Source organism: Hemibagrus wyckioides, linkage group LG11, assembly GCF_019097595.1.
Source record: "Hemibagrus wyckioides isolate EC202008001 linkage group LG11, SWU_Hwy_1.0, whole genome shotgun sequence".
Lineage (NCBI taxonomy): Eukaryota > Metazoa > Chordata > Actinopteri > Siluriformes > Bagridae > Hemibagrus > Hemibagrus wyckioides.
In genome coordinates, this window is record NC_080720.1 from 3,805,536 (window position 1) to 3,820,484 (window position 14,949).

The window sequence follows — 14,949 nt, forward strand, 5'->3', positions numbered from 1 at the left end:
AAAGGAAGCGGTAATTAAAGACTGCTTGTGTGAGACTATGTTAATCATTGTGGCTTTTAAATGAGCTGAAACAGCAGTCTCACACACACACACACACACACACAGTTCAATCTTAGCTTATTTTGTCCCTTGCCTTATGTGCAGTGTCCTTGGCAGAACATACAGTATAATCTGCTTTAAAATACTAATCACCAAGTGTTTTTCATATAAATCTTTAAACTCAACACCTGATTAAATTCTGAAGGTCTGGATAATTAGCTGATCAGATAGAAAGCTCTGCAGGACAGTGATAATCCAGGGCTGGAGCTGACAAAACACTAAAGTAAGATCAGGAGTGATGAATAGCAGGACATTTCATTTAAATTTTCTCTCGATCTCCATTTTTCAGGGAGAGAGAGGCGAGAAAGGAGATAAAGGGGAGACGGTGAGCACCAGTATCTTCAAAGACATCAAGAACTTTATTTGCATATATCTGTATATGCTGTAAACTTTAACATTTGACCTTTTCGACTTCAGGGTAAAACTGGGCTTAATGGTGTAGCAGGACCTCCTGGACCTAAGGTAAATATAAAAAAGGAGTATGTTTGCATTCTATCTGTGTTATGTTATGTTTCTATCTCTGCTACTTCTGTCCTCATACTACATGTGAATGTGGTGTGGGTTCTAGGGTGACTCCATAGTTCAGTCTGTTCCTGGTCCACGGGGTCTGCCAGGCCCTCAAGGTATTAAAGGAGAAGATGGTGCTCAAGGATCTTCTGGACCTAAAGGAGACCGGGTCAGTGGGACAATGCTTTCTGCTTCTGTGCTCCTGATAGCTCCATAATGATACAAATGCTTATTATTATGTAATGTTTTTTTTTTTTTTTCATTTTTGGTTAAATGTGTGGTACAAATGCCAGGTTGCTAGAAGGTTGTCATTTAAAGGGGCTACTGAGGTTCTGTTGGAGCATTTACAGAGGGTAAAGTTGGGGTTGCTAAGGTTAGGGTTGGGGAAACTGGGGTTAATTTGGGGGTTAGTGAGGGTAAAGTTAATGGGATCAGGTAAGTATATGTTTCAGGCTAATGGGTTTGTGTTTATGAAGAGGGGGTTGTTATGGTTACGAAGTGTAGGATTAGGGGTCAATGGAATTAGCATGTGAATTACTGAAGGAAGATTTGGGGCACAGGGTTACTGAGAGTAGGGTTAAGGTTTCTGAGAGAAGGTTTGGGGTTACTGAGGGTAGGGTAAGGGTTACTGAGAGTAGGGTTGGGGTTACTGAGGGTAGGGTTGGGGTTGCTGAGGGTAGGGTTAGGGTTACTGAGAGTAGGGTTGGGGTTGCTGAGGGTAGAGTTGGGGTTGCTGAGGGTAGGGTTAAGGTTACTGAGAGTAGGGTTAGGGTTACTGAGGGTAGGGTTGGGGTTGCTGAGGGTAGAGTTGGGGTTGCTGAGGGTAGGGTTAAGGTTACTGAGAGTAGGGTTGGGGTTACTGAGGGTAGGATAAGGGTTACTGAGAGTAGGGTTGGGGTTACTGAGAGTAGGGTTGGGGTTCCTGAGAGTAGGGTTGGGGTTACTGAGAGTAGGGTTGGGGTTCCTGAGAGTAGGGTTGGGGTTACTGAGGGTAGGATAAGGGTTCCTGAGAGTAGGGTTGGGGTTACTGAGAGTAGGGTTGGGGTTCCTGAGAGTAGGGTTGGGGTTACTGAGGGTAGGATAAGGGTTCCTGAGAGTAGGGTTGGGGTTACTGAGAGTAGGGTTGGGGTTCCTGAGAGTAGGGTTGGGGTTCCTGAGGGTAGGATAAGGGTTCCTGAGAGTAGGGTTGGGGTTCCTGAGAGTAGGGTTGGGGTTCCTGAGAGTAGGGTTGGGGTTACTGAGAGTAGGGTTGGGGTTGCTGATAGTAGGGTTGGGGTTACTGAGAGTAGGGTTGGGGTTGCTGATAGTAGGGTTGGGGTTACTGAGAGTAGGGTTGGGGTTGCTGATAGTAGGGTTGGGGTTGCTGAGTTTAGGGTTGGTTATTTGCACTGAAAGCATAATAAATAACATGCAAACATGTCATAATACTTATTTCCCATTGCTGCACCTCTGAAAGTGTGTGTGTTTTCATCAACTAAACAGGGACCCCAAGGGTTCCGTGGAGAGAAGGGCGATAGAGGAGAAGTAGGGGAAAAGGGCAGAGACGGCCTTCCTGTAAGTGTCATCCTTCTCACCTTTATTAAAAAGCTAATTTACCTCACGCATCGTTTTAACAAGATTGTGTGTGTGTGTGTGTGTGTGTGTTTTTAAGGGTTTTGCCGGAGAACCTGGGAAACCTGGACTGGATGGAAAGCCGGTGAGAAAGCAACTGCTGTTTTAACATAAAAAAATTGTAATCATTTGTTGTGTATGTTTATAGCCTCAGTAAATAGATTCATTTCAGTAACTTTAGTCTGAAATATAGAGTGTGTTTTTATTTTTATTTTTTTGTAGAGTGGTTACTGTTGTTTTGTTAAATATAGCACAGGCATAAATATTAGATCACGCACTCTAACCCTCACTTTAGCAAGATGACCTGAAATCTTAAAGGCGAATCACAGAAATCATTTCTCTTCAGGGAAATCTGAAAAGTGAAGATGTTTCAGTGCTTCCAGGAGTGTGCTTTTTATACTCTTATTATTTCTGACAGCACACACATTACAGAGAGAGAGAGAGAGAGAGAGAGAGAAATAAGGCTTTTAATTAGTTACCTACTTTTAGAAATATCTACAGTTAACTGTTACCCCTTGTGTTATGTTTTAACATTTAACGTGTGTTTACATTTGAACCCTTTGGTATTGTTTGAGGTTGACCAGGGACATTGATATTAAAAGCACTACAAAAAGACAGACAGATAGACAGAAAGAAAGAAAGAAAGAAAGAAAGAAAGAATAATGAAAAGAATGAAGGAGGGAAGAAAGGAACAATAAAAGGAAGGAAGGAAGGAAGGAAGGAAGGAACAATGAAAGGAAGGAAGGAAGGAAGGAAGGAAGGAAGGAGGGAAGAAAGGAAGAATGAAATGAAAGAAAAGAGGATGGAAGGATGGATCAATGAAAAGAAAGAAGTAAGGAAATAACAATGAAAAGAAGGAAGGAAGAATAAAAAGAAGGAAGCAACAAGGAAGGAAGGAGGGAATGATCAATGAAAAGAAAGAAGGAAGGAAAGAAAGAACAATGAAAGAAGGAAGGAAGGAAGGAAGAGTGAAAAGAAGGAAGGAAAGAAGGAAGGAAGGAAGGAACGAACAAACATTGAAAAGAAGGAAGGATGGAAGGAAGGAAGGAACAATGAAAAGAAGGAATGAATAAACAATGAAAAGAAGGAAGGTAAGAAGGAACAAATGAACAAACATTGAAAAGAAGGAAGGAAAATATAAAGGAAAGAAAGAAGGATGGAAGGAAGGAACAAACAATAAAAGGAAGGAAGGAAGGAACAATGAAAAGAAGGAAGGAAGGAACGAACAAATGACTGAACAATGAAAAGAAGGAAGGAAACCTTCAAACATATTGCCTTCATCTCAGTCCCAAACAATATAAATAACATTTGTGGTGAATGTTTCTGTGGTAATTACTCGATCACAGTTAACAATGAAATCGCCATTCGTTTTTGTGCCAAAGGTATAATTTGTGTAACAAAATATACTATAATAAAATCCTTGGTTGGATAAATCTAGGAAACAGGATTTATAAACTGATCAAATACAGGTGATGAACAGCAACAGAAGCACAGGAAACAAAAGATTATTGCAGTCACTGGCTCTCAGAAATGCATCTGCAACTGTGGATAATTCACAACAAACGCTAAACACTTTTAGGAAAAATATTAAACGGGTCAATTTGACCTGAACACCACACAAGGGATCAGCAAAAATAACAATATTGCTATGTAATGAATGTACCTTATTCTTCTGTTATTCCTCCTTATGTCTATTAGAAGTAGCTGTACAGTGCTGCGTAATTTTGTGTAATCAGTTTTGTCAAAGCTTTGACCTGAGGTATGTAAAGAAAAAAACCAGTAAGGAAAGGGTAAGGGCAGGTGGGTAAAGACTCACACTCATGCCTTTATTTATTCCCCTCTGGAGCAGGGTTTAAAGGGCTCATCTGGTCTACCAGGCCAACCCGTGAGTAGCATTAAGCCCAGCGGTGTAGCAGAACCCGGGGACTGGCTGTGAGAGCTGCACTAGGCTGCTGAAGCTCTTTCTCTTTGGCTGAAGCTCCACAGAGCAAACTGTAGAAAGTAACCAATTCAGCACCGCTATTAACAGCTCACCTTCCTGTCTCTTCTTTTCCCCAACCTTCTCCTTTATCTCACTGTCTTCTTCTCTCTGATTTATCTGTACTGCCCTTTTCTCTCATCCCCTTACCTTCCCAGGGATTGCCTGGGTTCCCTGGAGTGCTGGGCAGACCGGTAGGTTTTCTGTGGCTGTGAATGTTGGCTGCAATGCTTTGTGATGGGAGATGGGAGGGAGGAAGGGAGTGATGATGTCCTGCTGATGTCATGTCATGATGTCTGTGTCACTTCATACTGTTTACCCCACAGGTGTCAAACTCAATTCCTCAATTTCTCATTTTGCGTTTGTTACCACAGTGTTGTTGAATTCTGCATTCTGATTGGTCTTCATCTATCGCAGGTTTATATTAATACGCCCATGTTGTCATTTCTCTAGTAACAACTTGCACAGGGAGGATTAAAAACTACACTTTATTGCCAAAAGTTTTGGGACATCAGCCTTTACATGCACATGAACTTTAATGACATTCCATTCTTAATCCGTGAAGTTTAATATGGGATTGGCATATATAACAGCTTCAACTCTTCTGGGAAGGCTTTCCACAAGGTTTAGGAGTGTGTTTATAGGAATTTTTGACCATTCCTCTAGAAGCACATTTGTGAGGTCAGGCACTGATGTTGGACGAGAAGGTCTGGCTCTCAGTCTCCGCTCTAATTCATCCCAAAGGTGTTCTATGGGGTTGAGGTCAGGACTCTGTGCAGGCCAGTCAAGTTCCTCCACACCAAACTCACTCATCCATGTCTTTATGGACCTTGTTTTGTGTACTGGTGTACAGTCATGTTGGAACAGGAAAGTTGGAATTGTCCAAAATTTCTTTAGGGATTAAGAGTTCCTTTCACTGGAACTAAGGGGCCGAGCCAAACCCCTTAAAAACAAGCCCACATCGGAATCCTCCCCTCCACCAAACTATGTACTTGGCACAATGTAGTCAGGCAAGTAGCGTTCTCCTGGCAACCACCAAACCCAGACTCATCCATCGGATTTCCAGACAGAGAAGCGTGACTGGTCACTCCAGAGAACACATCTCCACTGCTCTAGAGTCCAGTGGCGGTGTACTTTACACCACTGCATCCGACGCTTTGCATTGCACTTGGTGATGTAAGACTCGGAAGCAGCTGTTCGGCCATGAAATCCCATTCCATGAAGCTCTCTACGCACTGTTCTTTAGCTCATCTGAAGGCCACATGAAGTTTGGAGGTCTGTAGCTATTGAAAGTTAGCAACTTCTGCACACTGTGTTCCTCAGCATGGTCTGACCCTGCTCCGTCATTTTACCTGGACTACCACTTCATGGCTGAGTTTCTGTTGTTCCCAATTGCTTCCACTTTGTTATAATACCACTAACTGAATATTCAGTAGTGAGGAAATTTCACAAATGGACTTATTGTAACCTGTCATGGTACCAGGCTTAAATTCACTGAGCTCCTGAGAGTGAGGCCATTCTTTCACAAATGTTTGTAGAAGCAGTCTGCATGCCTAGGTGCTGGATTTTATACACCTGTGGCCTTGGAAGTGATTGGAACACCTGAATTCAGTGACATGGAGGGATGTCCCAAAACTTTTGGCAACATAGTGTAGCTCTGCTTTCTCGCACCACCATGTTGTTGATTTTTCTGTAAAGAGTTTTAATCATTACGTATTACATATCATATTACAGACGATTAAATGATGTATTATCCTGATTCATTTCAGGTTTTCGCTCTATCAGATATCAGATCTATCAGATTTGAGTCTTCTAATGTCTTCATTAGCTGTTTTTGTAGCTACGCTGATGATTTTCTGCATTTTTACACGTTACAGATAAACCTGGGTTGAGTCTTGAGCTTTGAGCTTGACACCTGTGTCTTTTTTTGTGTATATGAGTGTGTCATAATTACTTATGCTTTGTGTGTGTGTGTGCATGTGTGCGTGTGTATGTGCGTGTGTGTGTGTGTAAGCCAGTTTGTATAAATATGATACAAGGCATATATCCAGTTAATATCCAGTTAATTGTGCATGCATATGTGTGTAGGTATATGTGCTAGTGTGTGTGTGTGTGTGTGTGTGTCTGTGTGTCTGTTTGCGTGTGGCTGAGAGCTTCTGCTGTGTGTTAGTGATGCTACGTGTCTGTTATACAGGGGAACTCTGGAGAACCAGGGATTCAAGGACCCCCTGTAAGTATGAGTTACACACATGACTGCACTGTAAATGAGGCAGAAATGTGGTTTTGTAGCAATAAAAGTGCAGTGAAACAGAGAGGTGAGGAGCGTCAGTGTGATCTGTGCCAATTTCACACAATCATTCAGCACACAGAGCAACTGGACACATCATATAACTCTACATATCATATAACTCTACATATATAACTCTACATATATAACTCTACATATCATATAACTACATATATAACTCTACATATCATTATAACTCTACATATATAACTCTACATATCATATAACTACATATATAACTCTACATATCATATAACTACATATATAACTCTACATATATAACTCTACATATCATATAACTACATATATAACTCTACATATATAACTCTACATATCATTATAACTCTACATATATAACTCTACATATCATTATAACTCTACATATATAACTCTACATATCATATAACTCTACATATATAACTCTACATATCATATAACTACATATATAACTCTACATATCATATAACTCTACATATCATATAACTACATATATAACTCTACATATCATATAACTCTACATATATAACTCTACATATCATATAACTACATATATAACTCTACATATCATATAACTCTACATATCATATAACTACATATATAACTCTACTTATCATATAACTCTACATATATAACTCTACATATCATATAACTACATATATAACTCTACATATCATATAACTCTACATATCATATAACTACATATATAACTCTACATATCATATAACTACATATATAACTCTACATATCATTATAACTCTACATATATAACTCTACATATCATTATAACTCTACATATATAACTCTACATATCATATAACTCTACATATATAACTCTACATATCATATAACTACATATATAACTCTACATATCATATAACTCTACATATCATATAACTACATATATAACTCTACATATCATATAACTCTACATATATAACTCTACATATCATATAACTCTACATATATAACTCTACATATCATATAACTACATATATAACTCTACATATCATATAACTCTACATATATAACTCTACATATCATATAACTACATATATAACTCTACATATCATATAACTATACATATATAACTCTACATATCATATAACTACATATATAACTCTACATATCATATAACTACATATATAACTCTACATATCATATAACTCTACATATATAACTCTACATATCATATAACTACATATATAACTACATATCATATAACTCTACATATATAACTCTACATATCATATAACTACATATATAACTCTACATATATAACTCTACATATATAACTCTACATATCATATAACTCTACATATATAACTCTACATATCATATAACTCTACATATCATATAACTACATATATAACTCTACATATCATATAACTCTACATATATAACTCTACATATCATATAACTACATATATAACTCTACATATCATATAACTCTACATATATAACTCTACATATCATATAACTACATATATAACTCTACATATCATATAACTCTACATATATAACTCTACATATCATATAACTACATATATAACTCTACATATCATATAACTACATATATAACTCTACATATCATATAACTCTACATATATAACTCTACATATCATATAACTACATATATAACTACATATCATATAACTCTACATATATAACTCTACATATCATATAACTCTACATATATAACTCTACATATCATATAACTACATATATAACTCTACATATCATATAACTACATATATAACTCTACATATATAACTCTACATATCATAACTACATATATAACTCTACATATATAACTCTACATATCATATAACTACATATATAACTCTACATATCATATAACTCTACATATATAACTCTACATATCATATAACTACATATATAACGCTACATATCATATAACTACATATATAACTCTACATATCATATAACTCTACATATATAACTCTACATATCATATAACTACATATATAACTCTACATATCATATAACTACATATATAACTCTACATATATAACTCTACATATCATATAACTACATATATAACTCTACATATATAACTCTACATATATAACTCTACATATCATATAACTACATATATAACTCTACATATATAACTCTACATATCATATAACTACATATATAACGCTACATATCATATAACTACATATATAACTCTACATATCATATAACTCTACATATATAACTCTACATATCATATAACTACATATATAACTCTACATATCATATAACTACATATATAACTCTACATATATAACTCTACATATCATATAACTACATATATAACTCTACATATCATATAACTCTACATATATAACTCTACATATCATATAACTACATATATAACGCTACATATCATATAACTACATATATAACTCTACATATCATATAACTCTACATATATAACTCTACATATCATATAACTACATATATAACTCTACATATCATATAACTACATATATAACTCTACATATATAACTCTACATATCATATAACTACATATATAACTCTACATATATAACTCTACATATCATATAACTACATATATAACTCTACATATCATATAACTCTACATATATAACTCTACATATCATATAACTACATATATAACGCTACATATTATATAACTACATATATAACTCTACATATCATATAACTACATATATAACTATACATATATAACTCTACATATCATATAACTACATATATAACTCTACATATATAACTCTACATATCATATAACTACATATATAACTCTACATTTCATATAACTCTACATATATATAACTACTTGTATAACTCTATATATAACTGTACATATATAAACTAGAGTATGGCTGCTTTTACATTTTCTTTCTTTCTTTCTTTCTTTCTTTCTTTCTTTCTTTCTTTCTTTCTTTCTTTCTTTCTTTCTTTCTTTCTTTCTTTCTTTCTTTCTTTTCTTCCTTCCACCTTTTCTCTACTTCCTTCCTTCCTTCCTCCCTTCCTTCCTTCCTTCCTTGCTTCCTCCCTTCCTTCCTTCCTTCCTTGCTTCCTCCCTTCCTTCCTTCCTTCCTTCATTCATTCAGTGCTTTCTGAAATACACTTTGTGTTGATGAACTGTCCCAGCTTGCTGTCTAGATCAGATTTATTATCAGTAATGCAGATGAAATAATTTCAGAGAACCGTCTTATTCTGGTTCTCCATCTGATTCTGGTTCTCCGCCTGATTCTCATTACAGGGACCAATGGGTTCTGTAGGACCTCCAGGACCACCCGGTGTGAAGGTCAGTGTCCGGCAGAAGAGATGTTCTCGATTCAGTCATACCAGTGACTGACTGTGTTTTGAGTTCAGCTCATAATAATACAGCTCTGTTTGTGTGTGTGTGTGTGTGTGTTTGTGTGCGTGTAAATCCTGTAGGGTGACCATGGAGAGGCAGGAATAGGAATACAAGTAAGTCTAATTATTAAATATAATGTATTGTGTATAAATGTCTTTAAGGTAACACAAATCGTCCAGATGTAATCACACATTTTTTATTTTCACAGGGTCCTCCAGGTCCACAAGGCATCCGAGGGTTGTCCGGACTTACAGGCACACCAGGAGCTATAGTAAGACAAATCCTACTCTTCAGTAGTCTTACTCTTAGTCCTAATGCTTCAGGATTAAATAAGAGACCAGAAATTATTAAATAATATTTGGGGAATGATTATTATGGATGGATATCGTTATGTATCTGTCCACTCTGGAAGTCCAGTTAATGAGGTGGAAAACTAGCGGCTAATATAATTAACCTCAAAGGTAGATTAAAATGTCAACATGACCTAAAGCCAGCTTTACGCTATAAAATATTTGCCCTGATCCAGGAATAAAGGAACTCTGGGACTGCTACAAATATGAGATTAGCAATGGCAAAGCTTCAATAAAAGATGTGAAGGGTTTATAGAGACAGAATGACTCATGGCAGGACAAAGGGGACCGACATGGAAAGACCTAGAGGATGAATTCCAGCTTCCAGGTGTTAGCACACAATGCTCTAGTTAGCACACAATGCTGTAATTAGCACACAATGCTCTAGTTAGCACACAATGCTCTGTGTGTTATGACAGAGTGACAGAATTTTTATACAGTTCTGAAAGACCTTCCTTTTTTTTAATCACACCTCAAACACTCATCATGATTAATTCATCACTCTCTTATTCTGGTTAAAATTATGATGAGAATCTAGCTTGTTTGTTTTTAAATGCTGATTAACCCGTAAAGTTTGTCTCCAGAGCTGATTTGTCATCTTTAATACTTTATACTGCAAGCACAAACAACAATGTGAGCATCAACAGCATCTACATGTATCAGGTGCATACAGAATTCTGGCTCTTACACAGTTGATTTTAAACCTTTCAGTAAGTAAACGTTGTTCCACCATGATCATTATAATGGATGCTGATTATCTAGCCATTTATGAGAAAGTCTGGATAAATAATGTTTTATCAAGAGTCTACTGAACCTGTGATGGAAAATCTGTCATCCAGAAACTTAGTCTAGATTAAGACAATCGGCTTGCAGAATGGAAACGGGTTTATGGGAGATTTTCAATCAGTGTAAAGAAAGTCTGATCTAAAACGAGTCTGTTGGCTTTCAGTGTGTTTTAGACGTGTGTTTTTCCCTCTGTTGGAGAACCGTACACAGAATTTTACTGGTTGAAGATGAAATCTGAGCTGCTTTTTAGATGAACAAGCACTTGGAGAACATCTTAGAGAGCAGGAATGGGTTTGAGATCAACATTTAATCTGAAGATACAAACATTTGTGTGGGAAAAAAATGAACCATTTTTGTTTTTTCGGAACTTTTCTATCACCCCTAGTAGTCTAGATAAAAACAGAAATACTTCTGAAACACTACAAATTCTTAAAGTCCTGAGTGTCTACTTTCATATAAGCTTCATATTAACCTCCACTGTGGACACTCAATCATCAACATGGACACAAAAACAACAGAAAGCAGCAAGCAGAACAAAACAAACAACACCTTATTGTTATTATTATTATTAGTAGTAGTAGTATTGTATTCATCAAATTCTGATATTTATTTTGAGAAACATGGACACTTTCTGGACATTCTGGACAAATACACAATATAAACCCGCGACTGCGCAAGTCTCCTGACTCAGTTATGAACATAATTGATGGCATTTGTCAGACAGATGACTGATGTTCTCTGTCATTCAGCTCTTTTAAGTCCAGCTTGTGTGGGATGTTGCTGCCTCTCACACTTCTTCTTTCCACATCTTCATACTGTACAACAGAAACAGCGCCGGACTGTGTCCCATTTAGCACACAATTGAAGATGATACATTTATCTTTGTCTTTATTCTTCAGCTGCATGGCTTCCTGCCGTACTGCACGATTTTCCAATGAAGTGTGAGTGCATAAATGTGACATGACAACGTGCATACAGTCCCCATCGCCACACTGCTAAGCGGAGCGTGAATGCCAGGTCGAAGGTTGTCACATAGGTGCAGCTTCAGGTCACTTGATGTAAAGTGGCAAATGGCAGTTAGGATAATTTATTTATAGTTAAAGTTATAATTTAGTAATAAGCCTTTGTAATTTCCAGCATAGGAAAGTCCTTTCCTTTGACATGAGGCTGAGATTGACAAGCAAGTCTGTTTTTTAACTTGGAAGGAAATACGGAGAGAGAGAGAGACAGGAACTAGCTTATCTTATTGATTAACATATGTTTAAACAAATTAAGTATATCATTGCTAAACCTGCATGGAGGCATTTGGTTTTTCAGTTTGTCTGTTTATATTTCCATCTGAGATTCCTGTTAGCATGATATCTCATTCTTGTACACAAGGCCATCAAGGTCATGTGTACAAGGACTAGAACTGGTGCTGATGGAAACATCTCAGTCAACCTTATGGGACGTTTTCAATCAGTATAAATTAATGAATGAGTTTCAGGCTGTGAGTCTGATCTAAAACGACTCTGTTGGCTTTCAGTGTGTTTTAGACATTTGTTTTTCCCTCTGTTGGAGAACCTTACACAGAATTTTACTGGTTGAAGATGAAATCTGAGCTGCTTTTTAGATGAACAAGCGCTTGGAGAACATCTCAGAGAGCAGAAATGGGTTTGATGTCAACATTTACTCTGAAGATACAAACATTTGTGTGGAATTTTTTTTTCTGGATCTTTTACATGAATATATCACCTCTAGTAGGCTAAAAACAGAAATACTTCTGAAACACTACAAATTCTTAAAGTCCTGAGTGTCTACTTTCATATGAGCTTCATATTTACCACCACTGTAACCACTGAAGCATTCCACCTCTTCATATTTTTATTAATAATATCGATATCAGACATGACACTAGCACAGAGATCATATCCGGCTTAGTTCTGTTCTTAGACAATGTTATTAATCACAGATATTTATACAACTAAACATATCTGAATCTGAACACTGTGTATGATGTTCTGGAAGGTACTCAGATGTTTTAAGTCATATCAAGAGGAAAAGATGGGTTTTCTCAGAAGTGGAGCATCGATCCTTGCTCCCTTTTCTTCCCTTCAGGACAACAAAACAACTTCAGCACTATAGATGTATTATGTGTATACAAAATTGAATGCATTAAAAATTTCTAAGCCTCGGGAGGTGACAGAGGCACAGGCAGGATGGCTTGAATTTTATTCTTATAGCAACAACAATGACGTGGGACACGAGAAGGTCTACAGAAACCTTGAAATTTTTGAAATTCTTTGATTAAAAAATTAGATTCAAAATTAATTAAAAATGCAAAATATTCTCTGATTATGTAATGTGCATCAAACTAATCATCAGTACCAAACGATAGGTTTTTCTGACTCAGCTCATTAACACTGATCTAGATATAACCCTCCTGGGTCCTACTCACACCCACTCCAAGCTGGTCTTGAACCCAGGTCTCCAGCATGGAAGGTGGGCGCACTGAGGACTACAGCCACTGTCACACCTCTTGGGAGCGGGGGAGTGAGGTTTACCTGCATAGCACCTACCTCTGGCCTCTGTTATACTCACCTCCCTAAACCTCACTCCCATCTGGGTCACGGCACCAATGTAACCCCCCCCCAGGTCCTCCTCGCACCTGTTCTAAGTGGGTCTCGAACCTGGGTCTCCAGCATGAGTGCACTAACAAGGAGGCTAAAGACTGCATCTGCTAGTGTCAGTCGCAAATGCACCTCTTGAGATCAGGGGAGTGAGGTTTACCTGCCTAGCACCTACCGCTGGCCACTATTCATACAGTAATGACCAGGACGAACTATACAGACATTGTAAACATCCATCAGCGCAATAAAACTGATATTAACCTTCATCAGATTCACTGATTGTCTATCGGTTTTGGACGTTGGCACTCTCCACACACCAGGAAGCTCTTCTGATGGCCCTGGACAATGAGGAAGAGTTCACCATGAGACTCAAACAATTTGATCCTGATGTTTGAAGAGGATATTTCTGTTGAGTGATTTCAAGCACTTTTAACAGTCACAAAGCAGCTTTACGGAAAAATATCAACTCAGGATATAGATTTTAAATTCATAATCGAGACATTTATTCTTAATTATATTAGTTACTGTGATATTTTCTCCAATGAATTGAATGTCTTAATAGTTGGGCCACTTTTCATTAGTTCTGAAAGAGTATATAGATTATATACTGAATAATATGTTAGAAATATGATATGAATGTTTAGATTTATTTAGCCTAGTTTTGGCTTGCTGATGTCTAGAGTTTACTGTGAAACTCCTGTGTTCCTTTACTGTGAAGGTCCATGGTCCACTGTGTGAGTCCATACCCTTTACTTAGCATCAGTTATGTCGGCACTGTATGGTAGCTGTTGTTTATTTTATTCAGTAAGTGCAGAATTAGCTGATGATTTGCTTTATATGCATGTACAGCATTACAGAAAGTGATATTAGTGATAAGACTTGATGTCTGAGAGTGATGAGATACCTGTTGCAAAGAGAGCCAAGACAAACAAGTAGCTAGTCCAGACTGATGCTTTACGTGGTTCCACACACTCTAAGGTTCCTGTCTGCACTGGAACCTGGACCACAGGTCTGCTGGCTCACGCTCTCATCTGAATCTCTTTAAACTGTTTTTCTCAAATACATACAGCCAGGCTGCCAGGGCAATTGCAAATGATTCAGCGAGATGTCCACATCAGTGAGCAGTACCGCTGCATCCATCTGATATTCCACATGGCCGTAGACTTTTCTCCTAATCTCCTTTTCCTGCTGTAGTTATGTCAGGAGACAGATTCAGTACCGTGTCATGGAAGTGCACACGAGTCACCCGGATGCAGACAAGAAGAATAAGAGAAAGAGGAGCAAGGCTGATCGTGACTGTCATTTCAGTGTCTGAGCCCTCGTGAGCGTTATCCATGCAGAGCTATCCAGAATCCTAGAAGAAATTT

At 37.3% G+C, this 14,949-nt stretch overlaps 1 protein-coding gene across 4 annotated transcripts in view; it reads left to right on the top strand.

The window, feature by feature from the left end:
- Positions 1–14,949, top strand: part of col7a1 (collagen, type VII, alpha 1) — a 131,943-nt gene that overhangs the window by 88,632 nt on the left and 28,362 nt on the right. For 3 of the 4 annotated variants that reach the window (XM_058403524.1, XM_058403527.1, XM_058403526.1), the window contains exons 77-86: positions 389–424; positions 517–561; positions 668–775; positions 2,089–2,160; positions 2,258–2,302; positions 4,067–4,102; positions 6,390–6,425; positions 9,739–9,783; positions 9,918–9,950; positions 10,046–10,108. In XM_058403524.1, the coding sequence (XP_058259507.1) occupies positions 389–424; positions 517–561; positions 668–775; positions 2,089–2,160; positions 2,258–2,302; positions 4,067–4,102; positions 6,390–6,425; positions 9,739–9,783; positions 9,918–9,950; positions 10,046–10,108 (519 nt within the window). Of the gene's footprint in view, positions 1–388; positions 425–516; positions 562–667; positions 776–2,088; positions 2,161–2,257; positions 2,303–4,066; positions 4,103–4,353; positions 4,390–6,389; positions 6,426–9,738; positions 9,784–9,917; positions 9,951–10,045; positions 10,109–14,949 lie in introns of all 4 variants that reach the window. The other variant, XM_058403525.1, reaches the window with a different exon arrangement.